The sequence below is a fragment of the Littorina saxatilis genome, linkage group LG11 (genome assembly GCF_037325665.1).
Source record: "Littorina saxatilis isolate snail1 linkage group LG11, US_GU_Lsax_2.0, whole genome shotgun sequence".
Taxonomy (NCBI): domain Eukaryota; kingdom Metazoa; phylum Mollusca; class Gastropoda; order Littorinimorpha; family Littorinidae; genus Littorina; species Littorina saxatilis.
Window position 1 is genome coordinate 37,841,501 of NC_090255.1, and position 23,816 is coordinate 37,865,316.

The window sequence follows — 23,816 nt, forward strand, 5'->3', positions numbered from 1 at the left end:
GGTAAATACTCAGATATTTGGCTGGTAAACAGTACAATTCAAATAAAAACAAGAAATTCCTCCGAGGTAGGAAAAACACCCCCGTTGGTCAAAGGGAAATAACCATTCTCACTGCCACCAACTGAGAAGGTTATTTCCCTTTGACCATTAGTATGTCCCTCTATAAGTCCTTGTAGAATCTTAATCCACCAATAACTCCCTAACCGTGTGTTTGACTGGTCCCAATTTTTGTAAGGACCGTCTCAGGAATGTATAGAACCTGTTCACCAAGTTTGGTGACGATCGGTCCGTTCATTCTTGAGATCTATATGCGAACACAAACACACACACAAACAAACACATCGACCGAATCCTATACACACCCCTATACCGGGGGTGTAATGACAGCCCTGCTAAGTAGCAGTGCCCCCTTAATGATTGAATTATGAATGAACTATTGAACCAGTGGGCTACATAATTATGCATGAGTCATTTAATGACTGAACTATGAACGAATGAAATAATAGACCAGTGGACAGATGTATGCTTTAATTATTTATAATTATAAACGAATGCATGACTTAACTGAACCGTGCTTGCCGGTGGGCGGAATGAATGACCTTTCATGGACCAGTGGACTACAAAATGCGTCCTTTGATGATTAAATTATGAATGAATGAATCAATGAATAACAAGAAATTCCTCTGATAGGAAAAACACCCTCGTCAAAGGGAAATAACCTTCTCAGTTGGTGGCAGTGAGAATGGTTATTTCCTTTTGACCAACGGGGGTGTCCGTCTATAAGTCGTTGTATAATTTTAATCCACCAATAACTCCCTAACCGTGTGTTTGACTGGTCCCAATTTTTGTAAGGACCGTCTCAGGAATGTATAGAACCTGTTCACCAAGTTTGGTGACGATCGGTCCGTTCATTCTTGAGATCTACTTGCGAACACAAACACACAAATACCGCCACAAACACACAAACACATCGAGTGAAACCTATACACACCCCTATACTGGGGGTGTAAATAGACCACCGGTAAAGCCCGTCCTTAACGGTGCCAAGTCGACTACGTGAAGTATACTTCGTGAAGCTGGCCGCACAAAGCATTAGCACTGAGTTTTTGGTAAAAAGACAAAGAATTGTTGAATTCGGTCTCAATTAACGAGACAACCTTACAGATGTGCTTATTAATAATCAAATCATCTATGGTGGAATTAATGGACTAATATAATGCAGGGCCATCCCTGGACTTATGACCTAAATATTTGTTCTTTAATGATTGAATTGTGAATGAATGAATTAGTGGATCAAAGTGCTATACTGGAGTGTCCTTTAAATTTACAGTGTGATCTGACTGGAAGGTCATGTTCAGGTGTTGTAATGTGAAATACTAAAAATACCATAAGCCATACGATTGTTCTTAAACATGCAGCAGAAATACTAAACACAGCAATGCCACCAATGTATGTGCCTGTGGTTGATGAGACTCATTATTCACTGACGCATGGGGGTTATCATGCATGCATAGTATTGTGACAAATTAGTGATGCAGCAGAAATTAAAAACAGCAATGGCATCAATAAATGGGCCTGTGGTTGATGAGACTCTACTCTGTTCTATTATTCACTGACGCATGGGGGTTATCATGCATAGTATTGTGACAAATTAGTGATGCAGCAGAAATTAAAAACAGCAATGGCATCAATGCATGCGCCTATGGTTGTTGGATGATCTACTCTGTACTATTAGTCACTAACGCAGGGGGTTATAATGTATAGTATTGTGATAATAAGTTAGTGATTACATGACATATGTCATGTACTTACACGTGGTCATACATTTTATGATAAAAGATAATCTGCTACTGTTTGTTAGCATTTGAATTCGCTGTATGATGCAAGTTCTTGTTTTTTTCTTAAATGTTTTGTTTTTATCCTTAATTTGTTTTTAATGAAATTTCAATTCAGACCCTTCTGTCTACTTGGTAGTGTGCCATTTGTACTTGTGCATGAGGAGACTTAATAGTTTTCTTGACTGTGTTTTGTTTTTAGTCATGTGCCTGTACCAGACATAGAGCGTGGCATATGTTTTCTGTTATCAAATAAGTGAACGCACATGATGTTACATGTAATCAAATGTGCACTCTTGTGCAATCTCCTCTCTTTTTTTGTATGTGTCACGGTGTGTGTGTGTGCCTCTCTGTGTGTGTGTGTGTGTGTGTGTGTGTGCCGGTGTGTCAGTGTGTGTGTCACTACAGTGTGTGTGTGTGTGTGTGTATGTGTGTGCATGTCACGCATGCGTGTGTGTGTGATACTGTGTGTGTGTTACCTTTCCGCTCCGACATGGGCTACAAAGTAGACATACAAGAATACACCCACCCCCCTCCAAACAAACACAAGGCATGCAAAAAAACAAAAACACCTATACCCCTGCTGTCGGCAATGGGATTTAAACCAACAACCATCCACTTTCTCTTGCTTGCGTGTAATTTTCAGTTGAAACGAAAGACAAGTTGAAACAAAAATATAAAGTTGCCAGGAACATGGCACGTAATTATTGACATTTACTGATTTAATTTCTGTCTAGCGGGCTGGGCCTGTTTGGGTACACGTGTACCTTCTTGCGTCCACTGCTACAGTTCGGACGTACCTGTCAGACAATCTGACCTGTTACTGTAAACAAGATGGCGGCAAACCAAAACGTAAACGCTGATCTTACCAGAGAAAGACAAAATGCAACGTTCAGTCCTGAACAACTCACATACTTTCTGTACAATGGACCCGAGAAAACTAAGAGGAAGCGCTTTCTTCGTAAGTATTGCATTTATTTTGTTTATTTTGATGTAAAGTTTCACTTGCAGCAAAGTCCAAAGTCCTACACATCTCATCTGTTAAAAGTTCGTCTGCTCTCACTCTCACTCTCAGGTCTTCTTCTTCTTCTTCTTCTTCTTCTTCTTCTTCCGAATCATGAACTGGGTCCTTTTGGACGTTTTAAGTTCAGCGAGTGGAGTTTTAAGTAGAGGTGGTTAAAATAGGTCTGTGGTCGGCCCAGGCTCGGTAAAAGTTTAAAACGTGTAGGCTATGTACACTGTTTTGTGGCTATCGATTGTTTTTCGAAATCTGTTGGTTTTGAAAGGAACCTATAGCTTCTTCTTCTTTTTTTCCTTCTCGTTCGCTCCTGAAAGGATCTGATAGGTAGTCTACCTATTCGAAATCTCCGCACACATTGGCCTTGTCAGTATATTATCTTCAGTTTTTGTTTATTAAATATGATAATCTTTTTAGGCTAATGATATACTTTACTTGATGCACGCTGAAAGCGTCACATGTTATGTTATGTTACCATGCTGTACATTCTGTGTAGTTCGTACATTCTGTGTAGTTCGTTCAGCAAGGCTCGCATCAATAATGCAGGAAAACGGCAGTCACGTTGGTTTTCTAGATTCTTTATTGATTGTTCCTGTCTCTAGTTGAGTCACTTGAGAAAAAGTGACTCTATGTAATCGGTCAGTGTTAGTCTGTCCGGCCGGCCGTCCGTAGACACCACCTTAACGTTGGACTTTTCTCGGAAACTATCAAAGCGATCGGGCTCATATTTTGTTTAGTCGTGACCTCCAATGACCTCTACACTTTAACGATGGTTTCGTTGACCTTTGACCTTTTTCAAGGTCACAGGTCAGCGTCAAAGGAAAAATTAGACATTTTATATCTTTGACAAAGTTCATCGGATGTGATTGAAACTTTGTAGGATTATTCTTTACATCAAAGTATTTACATCTGTAGCCTTTTACGAACGTTATCAGAAAAACAAGGGAGATAACTAGCCTTTTCTGTTCGGCAACACACAACTTAACGTTGGGCTTTTCTCGGAAACTATAAAAGTGACCGGGCTCAAATTTTATGTGAACGTGACTCATTGTGTTGTGAATAGCAATTTCTTCCTGTCCATCTGATGCCTCATATAATATTCAGAACTGCGAAAGTGACTCGATCGAGCGTTTGCTCTTCTTGTTCCGTTGGTAATGTCAATAATCACCGGCACGGTTGGTCTAGTGGTAAGGCGTCCGCTCCGTGATCGGGAGGTCGTGGGTTCGAACCCCGGCCGGGTCATAAAATACAAAAAGTTCAGTTAGCCGGTTGCCTGGTTTGGTCAGCAAACCAGTCCAACAGGAAAATACCTAATATGTATGCTTTAATGCCATCAGCTTAAACTATAATTTAAACTACAAACAAGAGTAATTTAACTTGTTTCCCTGACTATTACAATGACACTGAGTGAGTGAATGTGTGTGTTGTGTGTGTGTGTGTGTGTGTGTGTGTGTGTGTGTGTGTCAGGCATGGGAATTGTCCTCCGAACGGCGGATTTCCGCCGAATTATTTTTTTGTTCCGCCGAAAAAGCGAAAGTGTCCGCCGAAAAAATAAAGGGGGGAGGCACACAAAAAAAGCACCGGTTACTTTTGCCTTTGCGCAAAAGCCCGCGAAAACTGTCCGTACTTTGTTCACGCACTGCTACCGCCCGCCTCAGTTACTTGAACTTTTATTGAAAGTAAACCAGATTGCACAGATTGTGTTACAAGTTACATTTTCCTGTTTGTCTCAACAGATCAATTTTTTAACAAATTTAAACCATATAATACATGTATATATTTTTTTTCTTCAAAAAAGCAAAAATTGGTACTAAAAACTCTGATTCTAAAAACAGAATTTAATGGCAAACTTGGAGCTCAGATGACACCAGATTGCACCATCTGGGTTCTTTGGAGAAAAATTTTTCCGGTGGGGCATGCCCGCGGACCCCCCTAGTAAGGCTAGACGCTTCGCGTCTTCAGTTATAAATGTTCAGCCTTTTTTACAATTTTCAATTCCCATGCCTGGTGTGTGTGTGTGTTTGAAACTATAAAATAGTTAATCTACAATAACAATGTTACATTTAACATACACAATAATTACAGACAAAATAATCACTCTGTCACATTGGTTTGCTTGAATTTTGTGTGTGTAGAAAACCTTGTGATTCAAGACCTGCGAAAGCTTGGTTTCAAGCAGTATGCCACAGTATCGCGCGAGGAGCAGTATGAACAGGGCCTGCAGAAGTACGCCTACCTGGCTGACACTGAGAGAAAACTGGACGTCACCAGCAGCACTGACAAGGCATATATTGTTGAGTGAGTGAATGCTATTACAGTTGAACCACCCCCTCCCCCCTGCCCCCTTTTTGAGACCCTGTAAATTTAAGGCCTCCCACCTTTTTTATAAGACCTTGCTTTTTCTGACTTTCTGACTTACTAAACTCTGTAAATTTACACCCATTTTAAGACTCCCCCTTTTTGAGACCTGATTTTCTCAGATTTTTTAATTTCCGAAAAAGGGGGGATGTATGTGTGTGTGTTCAACTGCATACGTTTTTTTCTGGAGTAACTCTTGTCTTGGCTTTTATTGGCTGTAGATGAGTTGTGCCCCTTAGCTTACTGAGATTAGGAATTTCTAATTCTCAACAAAATAGTTAAAGCTGGCCTTGTTTCGCAGCCATTCAGGATTCAAACAACAGTTTTGAGTCATTTTTGTTGTTGCAAACCGGCCTCCCTGGGACTGAGCATGCTCCACAGCACACCTGATGCACACAATTTAATGTATAGCTTAAAAGAACAGCAGAAAGGTATCATTCTTGAACAATTAAGTGCACCTAAACCAGTGCCGCCTCTCAGTGCAGAATCTATGAAGTTCCCATAAAATGTAACTAAACGTTCTAATCAAGCAAGGCTCCCTCTCAGCTTCTCAAGCAGTGTCTCTCAGCATCAAAGGGGTAAAGCGATTTTGCAGACAATTGCGGCTGTTACAGGATCTGGATTATATTGGGTGCTATATAATTGGGTGCTTTTTTGACTCGCATGCGAAGCAAAAGTGAGTATGTGTATACTCACCCGAGTCGTCCGTCCGTCCGTCCGTCCGTCCGTCCGTCCGTCCGTCCGTCCGGAAAACTTTAACGTTGGATATTTCTTGGACACTATTCAGTCTATCAGTACCACATTTGGCAAGATGGTGTATGATGACAAGGCCCCAAAAAACATACATAGCATCTTGACCTTGCTTCAAGGTCAAGGTCGCAGGGGCCATAAATGTTGCCTAAAAACAGCTATTTTTCCCATTTTTCCCATTTTCTCTGAAGTTTTTGAGATTCAATACCTCACCTATATATGATATATAGGGCAAAGTAAGCCCCATCTTTTGATACCCGTTTGGTTTACCTTGCTTCAAGGTCAAGGTCACAGGAGCTCTTCAAAGTTGGATTGTATACATATTTTGAAGTGACCTTGACCCTGAACTATGGAAGATAACTGTTTCAAACTTAAACATTATGTGGGGCACATGTTATGCTTTCATCATGAGACACATTTGGTCACATATGATCAAGGTCAAGGTCACTTTGACCCTTATGAAATGTGACCAAAATAAGGTAGTGAACCACTAAAAGTGACCATATCTCATGGTAGAAAGAGCCAATAAGCACCATTGTACTTCCTATGTCTTGAATTAACAGCTTTGTGTTGCATGACCTTGGATGACCTTGACCTTGGGTCAAGGTCACATGTATTTTGGTAGGAAAAATGTGTAAAGCAGTTCTTAGTGTATGATGTCATTGCTGTCAAGGTCAAGCATGTGAGTCGTATGGGCTTTGCCCTTCTTGTTAAGCATTGGGTATAGTGCTTATTATCCTCTCAGGTGCCTGGAGACTGTTCTGCATGATTCTCACTCACTGTTGTCTATATTAAGAGAGCTTACTTCCCTTGTTTTTATTTTCATTTCAGAGCGGTGTTTCCCTGCGAGGCCTTCCCCTACGCCCTGCACCATGCAGCCTTCGTCAACACGTTCGCTATGCTGGCCTCCGAGGAGCAGAAAGCAAAATGGCTGCCCCTGATGAAGGATTTCCACTTGGTCGGCACTTACGTTCAGACAGAAATGGGACATGGTGAGCTATAAACTATTGTTCTTTTCAACAAGTTTTTTAATTCATATTTTCTGCTTGAGACATTCTTCTCAAAGCTAATTCATCCTAATGTAATACGCTTTGAAAATGTCTTGTTTTTGGTTAACATACATTCTATACAGTACAAATGAAATTACAGTTATACATCATTTGCACTTTCTGTTACACACACACAGACACACATACATTTGCACACAAGCCAGTTCAACTATATTGGAAATATACCATTGTCCATTGCGGGATGGTTTATAATTTCTGACACAGCTTTGCAGTCAAATTAGTTGTGCGTTACCTAAGCATTTTTGTTTTGTTGGGGTACAAGACTGTCTATGTTAAGTATAGTGCTCGAACTTATTATAATTGATTGTATGTTGTATTGAATATGTTTCAATCCGTCATATCCACTCTATTATTATCTGACATCTATGCATTGCATGACAAATTGTAAAATTGCCTGAATAAAATATCTTTGAAGAAAAAAAGAAGAAAAAAAAGAAGAAAAAGCAAGGACATGCTCCAAAAATATAAAGAAAGCAATCCATACAAAAAAGAAGAAAAAAAGTATAGTTCTCGAAGGATGCCTCAATTTGATTTTCATACTGTGTGCAGGGTCTTTTCTTCGAGGGCTGGAGACGACAGCAACCTATGACCCCAGCACCCAGGAGTTTGTCCTTCACTCACCGACCATATCCTCCATCAAGTACTGGCCGGGGGGATGTGAGTTTTTTTCTCCACACTGTTTGCTGAATGATGACTGTAATGAAAATGTTGATGTATGTGTAGTATGACACACACATAGACAACACTGTGAAGGCAACTGTCTAGAAATGATTACACTGTATTGAAGATGTGACTAAAAGGTAAGGTTAAACACAAGCACAAAGTAGAGAGTACTGAATTAGCAATTAATAGCTAGACAGTTCACTGTGGTAGCTGAATACAGACTGCTGCGGAGGCAGGGCTATTAAGCTGAGGCTGGCTGTGTGGCCAGGCAATATGGATAACCACGACAAGTGAGCAGATATCACTACTTCTTCTTCTTCTTCTGCGTTCGTGGGCTGAAACTCCCACGTACACTACGTGTTTTTTGCACGAGTGGAATTTTACGTGTATGACCGTTTTTACCCCGCCATTTAGGCAGCCATACGCCGCTTTCGGGGAAAGCATGCTGGGTATTTTTGTGTTTCTATAACCCACCGACCTCTGACATGGATTACAGGATCTTTTTCGTGCGCACTTGGTCTTGTGCTTGCGTGTACACACGGGGGTGTTCGGACACCGAGGAGAGTCTGCACACAAAGTTGACTCTGAGAAATAAATCTCTCGCCGAACGTGGGGACGAACTCACGCTAACAGCGGCCAACTGGATACAAATCCAGCGCGCTACCGACTGAGCTATATCCCCGCCCTATATCACTACAATGACCAGGATCATGTTATGAAGAATTTAATTTGCTTTGCCATAGCATAAAAGCCATTGAGGAATTCAAAAAATAACTCTGTCTGGTGTTAATGGGTTTTGGGAGAGTTGCTTTTCCTTGGAAACACTGAGGCAAACTGCACCTGACATTGTAGGCCAATAACTTTAGCAAGAGGCATGATTCCAAAAGTGGTCAGCGTTCAGTGTGCATGAATTGAGGGACACGATCATATCAACATTTACTCTGATATACTGCACCAATGTGGGTACAGTGGAACCCCCCTTTTAAGACTCCCTCCTTTTTAAGACCCTGTTTTTTTTCAGACTTTCTTTTCATAACCTTTGTAAATTTACCCCCATTTTAAGCCTCCCTCCATTATAAGACCTAATTTTCTCGGATTTCTGGAGGTAGAAAAGAAGGGTTCTACTGTACTTTCTACTGTACGGGGGCCCGGTAGCTCAGTTGGTAGAGCACTAGACTCGTGATCGAAAGGTCGCAGGTTCGAATTCGGGCCGGGACGGACACGGGTCAACTTTATGTGCAGACCCAGAGACGGAAGCCATGTCCCACCCCCGTGTCATCACAATGGCATGTAAAAGACCTTGGTCATTCTGCCATAAGTGCAGGTGGCTGAATACACCTAAACACGCAGACACCTGGGTAGCGCGACTCCGTTGCTGCTAGCTTTCCACTGGGAGGAAGCGACCCGAATTTCCCAGCGATGGGACAATAAAGTAATGAAAATGAAAATGAAAATGAAAAAGAGTGTTATTTTGAGTGCACAGTGCAGAAAGCTGTACATGGGAGCGTCAAGGTCACTCTAACTTGCATGGACACGTGCCAAAACTAAACAGCCTGACTGCTTTACATGCAGCGTGGGAATTTTGTTGTGAATTAATTTCTTAAAAAGCTCATTTATAGCGGGGAAATATGTTCACTCATAATTCGTATTTGTTTCAGTGGGCAAGACTGCCAATGCCTGCATCGTGATGGCACAGCTAATCACCAAGGGACATAACTATGGCATGCACTCTTTCCTGCTGCAGATTAGGGACTCTGACACACACCAACCGTTGCCAGGTATACTCTGTGGTTCTTGAAATATTGTCGTTTGAATGTTAATTGATGATAGACTCGTCCCATCTGTTTATGCCTGTCAGTCAAAAACTAGACAGCTTCGATTAAGCTCCACCCACTCTCTCAATGTGCCATGTTGATCTGCTGGCTTAAAAATGGCGTGGTCAAAGTATATGTAATGAAAAATCAAGTGTAATAACTCCACTAATGTTTTGTGTCAAATGTGTTAATTACATCATTTCCTCTCTGGTTGACATTGATTTTGAATCTGCCGCTCTCTCTGGGCCAAGAAAAAGGAAAGCTATGGAAATGCATGTTTAGGCCTAAAAAAAAAATAGGTGTGGTTGCGGTAACCCGACCTACCCTATTTTTGGGGGCCGACCCTATAACTTTTGATTACATTTGTCAAAAAAATACCAAAAAACCCCAAGTAAACGAGTGCAGAAAACGCAATGAAAGCGAAAGCGCCCGAGTCGCACACTTATTTCCCTGTCAAGTAGGTTTAATTTGTACACATTAGAAAAAAAAGTTTAAAAAAAAACAAAGTGATTGCCTACCTTCCTACCCTATTTTTTTGGGCTATGTTACCGTAACCACACCTATTATTTTTTTTGGCCTTAGCATGATTCATCGTGTGAGATGTTTGTTTAAACATTTTGTGAAAAATATGCCCTTTCATCACATACACTGTCGCACATGCAGACTATAACACGAATTGACAGGATAGGGACTGTGTTATTCACCTGATTTTGACCACTTATGATTGAATGTTAACGTTTCACAGGAATCGCGGTGGGAGACATTGGGAACAAGTTTGGATTCAACGCCAACGACAACGGCTTCTTGAAAATGGACAACGTGAGAATCCCTAGGAACAACATGCTGATGAGGCATTCTCAGGTATATATATATGTCGTGCCGAATTCACGGAATTGCCGAATTCGCGGAATCGGCAACATTTTTGCCCATTTCGCGTAATCGGCAAAACGCTGCCCATTACATGAAATCGGCAGCGTTTTGCCGAAAATACAGAAAGGCCTCTAAAATTTGCCCATTTCGCAAAAGCAACAGCCAGTCTGTTACTTTTTGTGTCACCAGAACATTGCATTAACATTGTTTTACCTCCCTACTATGTTTTGTATGGTCTATGTTAGTCTGTGTCGAGCATGACTCCGGAAATGCACGAAAACTACATTTTTTGCAATAACTTTCCATAACTGATCGATTATTGCAATATCTATCCATTCGAGTATCTAGTTGTCTAAGTGTGATGATATCTCAGGCATTTGAGAACTTTAAAACCAAAAAGTGGCTGCCGATTTCTCAAAATGGGCAAATTTTAGAAGCCTTTACGCGTTTTCGGCAAAACGCTGCCGATTTTGCGTAATGGGCAGCGTTTTGCCGATTACGCGAAATGGGCAAAAATGTTGCCGATTACGCGAAGACGGCAATTACGTGAATTCGGCATGACATATACGCTGGAGTGATATGAATATAGTGTCACGCTCATAAGATAATTGCCCATGTACTTTTTTAAAACGCAAAAAACTTTCTTTGGTTTCTGAACAATCTGCCCATCTCAATTTAGTTACAAATTGCAAACTGCCTCGAGCGGTGACAGCTGGATAAATGTGAGTTAAAGAGCTGACAGCAACATTTTCAATCAGCAAAACTGTTTAACAACCCACAAAGAGCTTTTGCATACTTTCACATTCTCAAAACAAGTCTTCCTGTTTCATAAAGAAAAAGTGCCTAACTCAAGAAACGAGATCGGCTTTTTTGCTTACGTTACCATGGGAAATACCCGTGTGACCTGGAATAATAGGCCATGAAAGGTGGATGCAGCGCCTAAAGGCAGTCGATCTACTGGCCGATGTGAATGCGTGATATATTGTGTACAAAATTCCATCTCGCACGGCATTAATAGGTAACATGCTCCTTGAGTCGCCTTGTGTGGTGAGATACGTGCGCGATATAAATCCTCGTAAATAAAATAAACAATGGTTTCCGATGGTCTGAGAGTTTGTACTCTCGAACACATGATAGATACCCTTCCAGTAGCTTCCCCTGTAGTTACACTACAGAAATGCCTAACACTGAGATAGGTATTTTTCTTATGAGCGTGACGATAGTGTAGTTTGCAGACAGCATGGATTTATGTTTTGGGCAAACCTGCTGCTATAACCATGAAGGTTTGGGCAATTTTCAGAAATTTTATTTTATTTAAGGCAGGGGTGATGTCACCTTTCCTCTACTGTGAAAAGTTTGGTGATTTAAAAAGAAGAATGTAACTATAATGAATGTTAGAATTCAATACAGTCGATCTTTGAAGTGGACGAGAGAAAAACAAGAGACTAATAATAATGATTAAAAAAAAACACTACTGAGCTTGAGTTGTTCTGTTTGCTCCTTAATGGGGAACATCCACAGTCTATCTGTTCTGTACATCTCTGTATAACAAGTTTTGTAGGGTGTGCAAAAAGAAGAATGATTTCAGCTTTTGATGTTTTTTGTGTGCACACAGATTCTTCCAGATGGAACATACATCAAGCCCAAGAATGACCGACTGATGTATGGTGGAATGACCTCACTTCGGGCTGGAATTGTGGGAACAGCTTCCCGTAGGCTGTGCATTGCAGCCACCATTGCCATTCGGTACAGTGCTGTACGCAGGCAGTCCAAGATAGAACCAGGGTAAGCTGAGCGATGAAAATGTTCAGAATTATCTTGTTTTTTTCTTCTATTGGCTGTGGAAGATTTGTGTTCCTTTCAAACAGCAATTAAGGGCAAACATTGCGACTAATCAGCATGTTGAATCAAGCGATCGTAGACGTCTCAGTGATATAGAACTTCTGATTTGAAGTTTGTAAAGTGTTTGATTGATATGACGTTGTTTTGTTTCTTCTTCTTCTTCTTCTGCGTTCGTGGGCTGAAACTCCCACGTTCACTCGTGTTTTTTGCACGAGTGGAATTTTACGTGTATGACCGTTTTTTACCCCGCCATTTAGGCAGCCATACGCCGTTTTCGGAGGAAGCATGCTGGGTATTTTCGTGTTTCTATAACCCACCGAACTCTGACATGGATTACAGGATCGTTTTCGTGCGCACTTGGTCTTGTGCTTGCGTGTACACACGGGGGTGTTCGGACACCGAGGAGAGTCTGCACACAAAGTTGACTCTGAGAAATAAATCTCTCGCCGAACGTGGGGACGAACTCACGCTGACAGCGGCCAACTGGATACAAATCCAGCGCGCTACCGACTGAGCTACATCCCCGCCCCGTTTTGTTTCAAACATGCACATCCAAGCTCACTTTTCTATGCCGCCATGATTGTTGCCTGCTGTGATTAGTTAATTGCCACTGATTACTGGAATAGTCAGAAATCTGATTGGGAAGATAAATAGCGGCTGGTGTTTGGATGTACACAGAATGAAGCAGCCACAATAGTGTCAAGAATTGTTTCTAGTTTACTGCTCTGAAGAGATTTTGTATAGAAGCAGCCCTCTCATATACACGGTTTATGTGTTTCAGGGCAGGAGAGGTTCAGGTGCTTGACTTTCAGACCCAGCAGTACCGCTTGTTCCCCCAGCTGGCTGCAGCCTACGCCACCACCATCGCCAGCACCGCTATCAACATGTACTACAGCAAGGCGGCCACTCACATCGAGCAAGGAGACTTGCAGCAGCTTCCTCTGGTGAGCTATTTCTTATGAACTGCTACCTTTGAACCACTCTCTCCTGCCCCTACCCTATCCATGTACAACAGCAAAGTGTCTGCTTGATTATAACAAGGAAAGAGATTTGCAGCAACTTGCAACTTGCACTGGTTTGGCATTCCTTCACAGGCTCCTCTGACGGGCGCAGTGGCATGGCGGTAAGACGGTAAGACGTCGACCTAATAATCGGGAGGTCGTGAGTTCGAATCCCTGTCGCTGCCGCCTGGTGGGTTAAGAGTGGAGATTTTTCCGATCTCCCAGGTCAACTTATGTGCAGACCTGCTAGTGACTTAACCCCCTCCGTGTGTACACTCAAGCACAAGACCAAGTGCGCACGGAAAAGATCCTGTAATCCATGTCAGAGTTTGGTGGGTTATAGAAACACGAAAATACCCAGCATGCCTCCCCCGAAATTGGCGTATGCTGCCTGCATACAGGTAAAAATCCACTTGTGCTAAAACATGAGTGAACATGGGAGTTGCAGCCCATGAACGAAGAAGAAGAAGAAGAAGCACTTCCGTCAGGCGCAGTGGCCTAGTGGATAAGATGCCGGCCTTCCATGCGAAAGGTTGAGTGTTCGAATCCCGGCCGCGTCTGGTGGGTTAAGGGTGGAGATTTTTCTGATCTCTCATGTCAAGTTATGGGCAGACATACTAAGTGCCTTATCCCCCTTCATGTGCACACGCAAGTACAAGACCAAGTCAGAGCGCATGGAACAAACCTGTAATTCATGTCACAAAATATGCTAAACATGCCTCCCCCCAAATCTGGGTATGGATGCTTAAATAGTGGGGTAAAATCCCATGTCAATGAAGAACCAGAGGGGGGGGGGGGGGGGGGGGGGGGGAGGGGGGCACTCATTTGAGCTCTGATGTGCATATTTTCCAAAGAAAAGTGCATAATATTAATTTTAACGGTCGCTGCCATTTTGTGTCTTATTTTCTAGCTACACGCACTGTCAGCTGGTCTCAAGGCCTACACTTCCTGGACGTGTGCTGACGGGGTAGAAGTGTGTCGTCTGGCCTGTGGAGGTCATGGTTACAGTGAGGCCAGCGGTCTGCCCAAGGCCTATGTGGACACCACTCCAGCCTGTACTTACGAGGGCGAGAATTATGTTTTGATTCTTCAAACTGCTAGGTAAGGGTTTGAATGTATGATGACAAGGTGAGAGAGAGAGAGAGAGAGAGAGAGAGAGAGAGAGAGAGAGAGAGAGAGAGAGAGAGAGAGAGAGAGAGAGACAGAGAGAGAGTGTGTGTGTGTGTGTGTGTGTGTGTGTGTGTGTGTGTGTGTGTGTGTGTGTGTGTGTGCGTGTGCGTGCATGCTGTGTGTATGTATTCGCGCGCGCTTGTATGCTTCTTGGAGATTATTTGAAAAACTTGTCTCACAAATCAAAGATGCAAATGTTTGTCATGATGAGGAAATTTGAAACAGTGAAATCCTCCTTTCAAAACCTCCTGATTTAATTGGAGTGTATGCGCATGTGTTCTGCTATTGTACATTGCTGCGAGCTCAGACGGGCGCTGTGGCGGGGTGGTAAGACGTCGGCCTCTTTATCGGAAGGTTGAGGGTTCGAATCCCGGCTGCGGCCGCCTGGTGGGTTAAATGTTGAGATTTTTCCGATCTCCCAGGTCAACTTATGTGCAGACCTGCTAGTGGCTTATCCCCCTTCAAGTGTACACGCAAGCACAAGACCAAGTGCGCACGGAAAAGATCCTGTAATCCATGTCAGAGTTTGGTGGGTTATAGAAACACGAAAACACCCAGCATGCTTCCTCCGAAAGCGGCGTATGGCTGCCTAAATGGCGGGGTAAAAACGGTCATACACGTAAAATTCTACTCGTGCAAAAACACGAGTGTATGTGGGAGTTTCAGCCCATGAACGCAGAAGAAGAAGAAGAAGAAGCTGTGAGCTCAAGTGAGAAGGGGCGATTCATAAGTGTTGATTATTATTATTACTACACCATAGAGGTTTGAGATTTGCAACCAACTACCACTGGTATAACCCCTTAAGGTGGAGATTAAGCCGGTACCAAAATCAAGAGTACTGGTCAAGAAACAAAGATGCACAAAGCAATTGAAAACTGTGACTTTCGTAGGTATTAATTGGCTTATAATCTCCACCTATTTTCTTCTTGTAACCATTGTAAATTTCCGCCATTGTAAGACTAATCCTCCCTTTGATTATACAGAATTTGTGTAGTCTTAAAGGGGGGTGGGGAGGAGATCCCACTGTTTCACATTCCCACTCCTTCACTCATACAGGTATCTGGTGAAGTGCTGTCGCATGCTAGCTGAAGGGGAGCAAGTACCTGAGGTCATGAACTTTCTGCGACCTTCGACCTCTGAGACCAGCAGGCTGGACGCTCGCCTTCTGAAGGGGGATCTGATCCAGGCCTTCGCTCACCGTGCTGCGAGGTGGAGACATTAGAACATCTCCCTCTGTTTTCTTCCTCTTTCACGTGCTCTGTTTCTATGTCTGTATGCTGACTTTGAGTGATTAGCATAGGTTGTCCGTCGCAATATAACCTTCGTGGTTGAAAACGACGTTAAACACCAAATAAAGAAAGAAAGAAAGAAAGCATAGGTTGCTACAGCGACGTGGCCAAAACAATGAAAAAATGCAATATTTACGTACATGTTTGCAATGAGCATGACTTCTGCTGTTTGTATGCATCTATCTCTCTCTCTCTCTCTCTCTCTCTCTCTCTCTCTCTCTCTCTCTCTCTCTCTCGCTCGCTCTTTCTCTCCGAAAGCACCTCTCTGACGACTAAGTCGGTGTACACTTTGTGCGAGTGTGTGTGAGGATGTGTAAAAGAGAAAGTGTTTAGTATGCTTCCATTAACAAGCACACTTTTGAATTTTTAATTTTTATGTTGTTATACCTTTCCCCATTGGTTTTTTTTCTTAATTTTTATATTTTTTTTATATAAATTCTTCATATTTGTTCTTTGTTTCATGTGTGTATTATAGTAGGGACTAGCTGTAAGAAAGGACCATATGGACCTAATGCTATCATCCCTCGGTAATAAAGTTTTCGAGTTCGAGTTCGAGTTCTCTCTCTCTCTTTCTCTCTCTCTAAATTGATGACACTTTATTTCTGCATTGGCACTGAATTTGTATTTAAAAAGACTCTTCAAAGTCTTTGCAAAGTCAAATTCGACCTCAATTTTATATGAGCAGACATGATAAGAAGGTATAAACATTAATATAAAAATATTAAATGATGTGCTGCAGAGTGACCAGAGAGGCGGCTCAGAGCCTGCAGACTTCCATTGGCAAGGGAGAGAACCCGGGACAGGCATGGAACAGTAATTCTGTGCAACTGGTGGCTGCTGCCAAGGTGACTTTGGTTGCAGATTATGACAGTATTAGAAGTGTTATAGTGAAGATGATGAAACATGATATTTGGAATGATAGCGCATGATCGACTACCGGCACGGTTGGCCTAGTGGTAAGGCGTCCGCCCCGTGATCAGGAGGTCGTGGGTTCGAACCCCGGCCGGGTCATACCTAAGACTTTAAAATTGGCAATGTAGTGGCTGCTCCGCCTGGCGTCTGGCATTATGGGGTTAGTGCTAGGACTGGTTGGTCCGGTGTCAGAATAATGTGACTGGGTGAGACATGAAGCCTGTGCTGCGACTTCGGTCTTGTGTGTGGCGCACGTTATATGTCAAAGCAGCACTGCCCTGATATGGCCCTTCGTGGTCGGCTGGGCGTTAAGCAAACAAACAAACAAACAAAAGCATGATCGACTTGAAGAAGTAAATCTGAGAAACAAAGGGAAGTAAGCGGTATAGTATAAATGCATACAGTTTTTGTAATAGAGTAAGTGAGAGTTATACGGAACCAACCTCCTGGCACCTGAGAGAATATAACAAGCATTGAAATGAACAAGTGACTTTCATCTTCAATTTAAACAAAAAAGAAAAACTAATGATTTAGACTTCATGATTAATAGAACCCTTCAATCTGTTTCTCTGTCAGTCAAAGGACAATGATGTGATCTTCTTCTTTTTTGTTCGGCAGGCGTTTACACAGTTGTACGTGGTGAGGGTGTTTGCGGAGGCTGTGGAGACGATGAGGGGCAGCTTGCGACGCGTGATGGAGTCTCTCTGGCGACTGTTTGCTGTCCACAATATTGTGTCGTCTCTCGGAGACTTTCTGGTGGTGGGTATATCTTTTCCTTTTATTATCCCCGAGTACGCTAGTACTAGGGCTCAGCAGACTTTAATTGTGTGTCTGTCTGTCTGTCTCCACTTAACAGCTTATTGCTGGGAAACTACTGGGCGCAGTTCGTTCAAAAGTTGATACACTAACTTGATAATAGGTCCGATTGATCGTATTAAAACTTCATAATGTTACCTGGGACCTAAATGCGAAATAAACCACAAAAACGACTTGGCCGTAGGAGGAGTTCACACCGGCAGGGCAACACGCAGCCATTGACCTGATAGAACAGCCGAACGCGTCACACAAAAATACGTCATGACAAAGTTACACGCAAAGCGAAAGAGACTTTGACGTCATTTACTTTTGTTCGGAATTTTCCGTCTGTTCCTAGCTTGTCAGTGAAGACCTGACGTGAGTAAGCTTACCCAAAACGTCTTTGTTCTCTATTCTCATTGCAGCTGTGAAATAATCAGTCTTGTGTCTCGGTCGTGTAGGTACAGAGTTTGCTTCTGCAATCATTGTGTTCGTGTTGATGACGGCTTCATAAGACAAAATAATAAGCGAATCTATCGCGAGGAAGACGTTTATGTACAAATCACTGAACCCAACCCATTTTTTGGGGTGCGTAACGCTGCATTTTTCTGAAGAATAAACTGCATGTGGTTAATTTCATCCGTTTAATGCTTGTCGAAACATATCTGATCACAGATGAGGTCGCAGTTTGTAGGTTGAATCTATGAATCGGCCAGAGATAGATCTGCATTTCTGGTCAGAAACCAACATTCACACCACAGACATTCCAAACATTTATATTTATTGAGCGAGCCAGTCTGAAGAGTACTCGGGTCCAGCGCGAGCGTTTTTTATTTTCCTTGACATATTTTGATCAGAATGAAGCTAGTGTGACTTGCGTTGATGTCTGTAGTCATGTATGGGCATCTAAGGGAAGAGTAACTGTTTGGATAATGCTTGTTCTTTGCAAATAGTAAGAGTGTGTTTGTCCTGAGAGCCTAAAGAATACTTGTTTGTGAAGCATAAGTTTTCCAGTAAGCAACGTGGCATAGTGGTTGGAGTCCTTTTCTCTGATGATGGCAGATCGGGTTTGACCCTGACAGGGAGAAGACACATTCCTAATTTTCTGAGCGCTCTCTAGTCTCTAGGAAGCTGGGTAGCTGGAAATGGGTATCTGACACTATTCAGGGCTGGGGAAGGTGACGGCAGCGAGGGAGAGGAGATGATCACCACTCTCATAGACCTTAGATGAGCTCTCTTAAAGGCACAGTAAGACTCCCGTAAACCATCACAGATACTGTCAGGCTTTTACACACAGTACAAACATCCTTTCATTTTCACACTCACCGCTTTTGAACATCCTAGATGCCCTCCGTAAAAAGTTAGCAATTTTCAAAGAATTTATTTTTGCGTGGTTTATCTTACCCCTGAGCCATCGCGAACCCGTGTGATCCAGTTTCCTTTTTTCACAATGTAGTTGTCAGTTTGTGATTTCAATGCAACTCGCTGTAAGCTTATCTGCAAAAGCATGTTATTGTGTACCTCTGAATCTAAACGCAACAAACGGCTGCGATTCACACGAACTAGAGCGGTGGCAGTTGACTTTTCAGAGGAACGGGCGCTAGGCACAACCGTCGACTGCTATGAGAAAGACGGTTTGCGTGACACGTTTCCGGGCTTTTCTTTTTTCAAACTTTCAAAACTTCGAATTGTACTGATCTTGTCTTGATGAAAAAAGAATTCTTTTATGATTTAAGAATGTTTGTGTAGCAAGCTGTCAATTTATTATCTAGATTTTAAAAAGTTAGTTCTAGCGCCAAAACGAGGCATTTAATTTGCCAATCAGACGGTCCCAAAAGTAAATTCTTTGAAAATTGCTCGCTCTTTCCGTAGGGCACCTAGGATGTTCTCAAGCGGTGAGTGTTTAAATGGAAGGGTGTTTGTACTGTGTGTAAAAGCCTGACAGTATCTGTGATGGTTTACGGGAGGCTTACTGTGCCTTTAACATTCACCATGCTTCCTGGGTCAAAGGCCATCAGAGGTGTCTGTATCTATACAACTATTGGAAGATTTTGGTTGAGACTTCATGTAATCCTCATACACCAAATGGGACCTTCCGATCTTCTTCTTCGTACGAGGAACTTCCGATCAACCACTTTTGAATGGATTATCTTTGTACACAAACAAGCTATGACATAATTTGAACTACACAGTCCGGATGATGTGGGTTGTGGACGAACCTTACAACCATGTATGTATATGGAACTACCTGTAACTTTTTGTTTAAACTTTGAGGTTTTCCAGTGTGCAGTTTAATAATAATATTAATAACGAGAAGCAGACGTCACAATGAGTCACGTTCACATAAAATTTGAGCCCGGTCACTTTTATAGTTTCCGAGAAAAGCCCAACGTTAAGTTGTGTGTTGCCGAACAGAAAAGGCTAGTTATCTCCCTTGTTTTTCTGATAACGTTCGTAAAAGGCTACAGATGTAAATACTTTGATGTAAAGAATAATCCTACAAAGTTTCAATCACATCCGATGAACTTTGTCAAAGATATAAAATGTCTAATTTTTCCTTTGACGCTGACCTGTGACCTTGAAAAAGGTCAAAGGTCAACGAAACCATCGTTAAAGTGTAGAGGTCATTGGAGGTCACGACTAAACAAAATATGAGCCCGATCGCTTTGATAGTTTCCGAGAAAAGATATAAAATGTCTAATTTTTCCTTTGACGCTGACCTGTGACCTTGAAAAAGGTCAAAGGTCAACGAAACCATCGTTAAAGTGTAGAGGTCATTGGAGGTCACGACTAAACAAAATATGAGCCCGATCGCTTTGATAGTTTCCGAGAAAAGTCCAACGTTAAGGTGGTGTCTACGGACGGCCGGCCGGACGGCCGGACAGACTAACACTGACCGATTAAATAGAGTCACTTTTTCTCAAGTGACTCAATAATGGTTATTTATACGCGCACACCTTCCCAAACGGAAGCTCGTGGCGTTTACAAAGACGCTTCATGCATACACTCGTACTCAGTTTATAATGTAGTCTGAGTGGTGCTTTCGTAACACGTTAAAAGAAGGGTAGAAAATAAAGGCTGGGTGGGAAAGGAATAGTGGATGAAAACAAGAAAACGCTGAACTAAACAAAAACATTCCTCTTGGTCTCACTCAGGACGGCTACCTGAGCACACAGCAAGTCTCCCTGCTAGAGTCAGCCGAGCGTGACCTCCTGAAGGAACTGCGGCCTGACGCAGTGTCTCTCGTGGACGCCTTGGACTTTCCTGACGGTGTGCTGGACAGCGCTCTGGGACGGTGGGACGGACAGGTGTACGAGGCGCTGTATGACTACTCCCTACGTAGCAAGCTGAATGAGAAACAGGTGAGTGTTTAGATGGGTTTTTTTGTTGGGGGGGACGATTGGACGGTCAGGTGTACGAGGCGCTGTATGACTACTCCCTACCTAGCAAGCTCAACGAGAAACAGGTGTGTGTGTGTGTGTGGGGGGGGGGGGGGGGATGGTAGTACGGACAGGTGTACGAATCGCTGTATGACTCCTTCCTGCGTAGCAATCTCAACGAGACACAGGTAAATAGGTGGAGTTAACAGGTGTGTGTGTGTGTGTGTGTGTGTGTGTGTGTGTGTGTGTGTGTGTGTGTGTGTGTGGGGGTGTGTGTGTGTGTGTGTGTGTGTGTGTTTGTGTAGGACGGTGGACGGACAGGTGTATGAAGCGCTGTATGACGACTCCCTGCGCAGCAAACTTAACGAGAAACAGGTAGGGTTTTGGGAGATGTGGTCGGGTGGGGTTCTTTTTCTCTTTTTTTGTTTCCAGTGTGTGTGTATGTGTGTCAGTGCTTTTGCGTGTGTGTTTCTTTCTGATCCCTTCCAAGATTGTGTGAAGATTTACAAAATATTTCTTTTTCAGGTGCTTGATGCCTACCACAAGTACCAGCGTCCCTTCATGGAGTCACAGTGGAAGAAACATGCAGCGTCTGCAGTCACATCGCGACTCTAGACAATTGCCTTCACTACACAACACCTGTACACAGTACCTGTCTAGTTTTAACTCATTGTCTCCCAGGTACGGATATATCCGTACCCACTCATAATTATGGCTCTATCGGACCAGGTACGGATATATCCGCTCAGACTGTTGGCTTCAGTCGCTTCCTGACATGTCGATCTAACGCCTGCATTCCAGCGTGTTGATACACAGTTACTACACAATTACTCAAGTTTTGACTAAATGTTTTAACATAGAGGGGGAATCGAGACGAGGGTCGTGGTGTGTGTGTGTGCGTGTGTGTGTGTGTGTGTGTCTGTGTGTGTGTGTAGAGCGATTCAGACTAAACTACTGGACCGATCTTTATAAAATTTAACATGAGAGTTCCTGGGAATGATATCCCGGGACATTTTTAATTTTTTTGTGGATAAATACCTTTGATGACGTCATATCCGGCTTTTTGTAAAAGTTGAGATGGCACTGTCACACCCTCATTGTTTAATCAAATTGATTGAAACTTTGGCAAAGCAATCTTCGACGAAGGCCGGACTTTGGTATTGCATTTCAGCTTGGTGGCTTAAAAAATAATTAATGAATTTGGTCATTAAAAATCGGAAACTTGTCATTAAAATTATTATCTTTTTAAACGATCCAAAAACAATTTCATCTTATTCTTCATCATTTTCTGATTCCAAAATGCATATGTTATATTTGGATTACAAACAAGCTCTGAAAATTAAAAATATTAAAATATTATGATTAAAATTAATTGTCCGAAATTGATTTAGAAACAATTTCATCTTATTTCTTGTCGGTCCCTGATTCCAAAAACATATGGATATGATATGTTTGGATTAAAAACAAACTCAGTACGCTAAAGAGAATAGAGATACAGAAAAACGTGTTATCCTGCTCAGCGCAACCATTACCGCACTATTCTGGCTTGTCGATTTTACTGCCTTTGCCACGAGCGGTGGACTGATGAAACTACGAGTATGCAGTCTTGGTGAAAAAATGCAGTGCGTTCAGTTTCATTCTGTCAGTTCGACAGCTTGACTAAATGTTGTTATTTCGCCTTGCGCGACTTGATTTTTTTTTAGCCCACCCCTCTTAGTTCCAGCGGAATACAATCCCAAGAATTCTTTACTATTTGTCTTCCATTTACTTTGATTTGCTTTTAAGCAAAGATATTTTTTGATACTTTAGGGATGTTTTTGTTGTTGCTGTTTCACCTCCACTTCTGGCATGTTTACTGAAATTACATATCAGGGATTTGTGTAAATGTGTAAGTGTGTGTGTGTGTGAGTGTGTGTGTGTGTGTGTGTGTGTGTGTGTGTGTGTGTGTTTGTGTGTGTGTGTGTATGTGTGTGTGTGTGTGTGTGTGTAAGAGAGAGAGAGGAGAGAGAAGATTGTGTTGCTGTACCTAATTGCAGCCAAAAGTGTTAACTTATCTTGGCATTTTGGATTGAATGTTACACCCAATATTGACGGACTGTGTGATGATATCTTCTGCTATGGTCTGTTGAGACAGGAGGTCGAGAGTTTTGGCTGTTCCATATCCCTCCCTCTGATCCCAGCGAAGCTGGAGGTATCCCGTGAACGCTATACTGTAATCGATTTGAGAAATGTGCATACCGAATAATACATGATAAAGGATTCTTTGTGCCCGAAAATGGGCCACAGTTGGAGATGGAAGTTCACCAAAAATTGGGACCATACTAACAAAAATACGGTGGGTAAAATTGGCGCCCCCATTTTTTAAGCAAACGCCACCCAAGGCCGCTTTGGACGGGTAGAAATTCCGTAGTTTCCAAGTCTATGGATAAAGCTCGCGTAAGAAGAATACGTCACGGTCGAAAGTCTTTGACGTCAATTAATGCATCATGACGTCATGCCTCCCTGTAGTCTTTCTCTCTCGCGCGGTGTGTTTGTTTGTGTTCATTTTGTGCACATGTGTTAGTGTTTTCGTGAAAGTTGAGGCGGCACTGTCATGCCCTCATTTTTCAACCAAATTGGTTGAAATTTTGGTCAAGTAATCTTCGACAAAGCCCGGACTTCGGTATTGCATTTCAGCTTGGTGGCTTAAAAATTAATTAATGACTTTGGTCATTAAAAATCTGAAAATTGTAAAAAAAATTATAAAACGATCCAAATTTACGTTCATCTTATTCTCCATCATTTTCTGATTCCAAAAACATATAAATATGTTATATTTGGATTAAAAACAAGCTCTGAAAAGTAAATATATAAAAATTATTATCAAAATTAAATTGTCGAAATCAATTTAAAAACACTTTCATCTTATTCCTTGTCGGTTCCTAATTCCAAAAACATATAGATATGATATGTTTGGATTAAAAACACGCTCAGAAAGTTAAAACAAAGAGAGGTACAGAAAAGCGTGCTATCCTTCTTAGCGCAACTACTACCCCGCTCTTCTTGTCAA

The 23,816-nt window shown here is 42.2% G+C and overlaps 2 protein-coding genes across 2 annotated transcripts in view; both read left to right on the forward strand.

Annotated features, from left to right (window-relative positions):
- The window catches only part of LOC138980392 (peroxisomal acyl-coenzyme A oxidase 1-like), a 14,052-nt gene extending 13,867 nt beyond the window's left edge, over nucleotides 1–185 (forward strand). Inside the window, exon 14 of the mRNA XM_070353255.1 lies at nucleotides 1–185. This exon is cut by the window's left edge and continues 1,016 nt beyond it. The gene's annotated coding sequence lies outside the window, so the exon portion shown is untranslated.
- A 2,453-nt stretch (nucleotides 186–2,638) lies between these two features.
- Nucleotides 2,639–22,652, forward strand: LOC138980393 (peroxisomal acyl-coenzyme A oxidase 1-like). The gene is made up of 14 exons (XM_070353256.1): nucleotides 2,639–2,796; nucleotides 4,989–5,151; nucleotides 6,793–6,953; nucleotides 7,581–7,688; nucleotides 9,353–9,472; nucleotides 10,254–10,369; nucleotides 11,994–12,163; nucleotides 13,002–13,164; nucleotides 14,132–14,322; nucleotides 15,448–15,600; nucleotides 16,420–16,525; nucleotides 17,211–17,351; nucleotides 20,543–20,749; nucleotides 21,293–22,652. The coding sequence occupies exons 1-14, from the start codon at nucleotides 2,670–2,672 to the stop codon at nucleotides 21,380–21,382; spliced, it is 2,016 nt and encodes a 671-aa protein (XP_070209357.1). The 5' UTR covers nucleotides 2,639–2,669; the 3' UTR covers nucleotides 21,383–22,652.
- The last annotated feature ends 1,164 nt before the right edge of the window (nucleotides 22,653–23,816 follow it).

Coding starts and splice junctions, on each gene's coding strand:
- LOC138980393 (XM_070353256.1), top strand. CDS start 2,670: ATGGCGGCAAACCAAAACGTAAACGCTGATCTTACCAGAGAAAGACAA. Junction 13,165..14,131: donor ACTTGCAGCAGCTTCCTCTG/GTGAGCTATTTC, acceptor CTTATTTTCTAG/CTACACGCACTGTCAGCTGG. Junction 16,526..17,210: donor AACTGGTGGCTGCTGCCAAG/GTGACTTTGGTT, acceptor TTTGTTCGGCAG/GCGTTTACACAGTTGTACGT.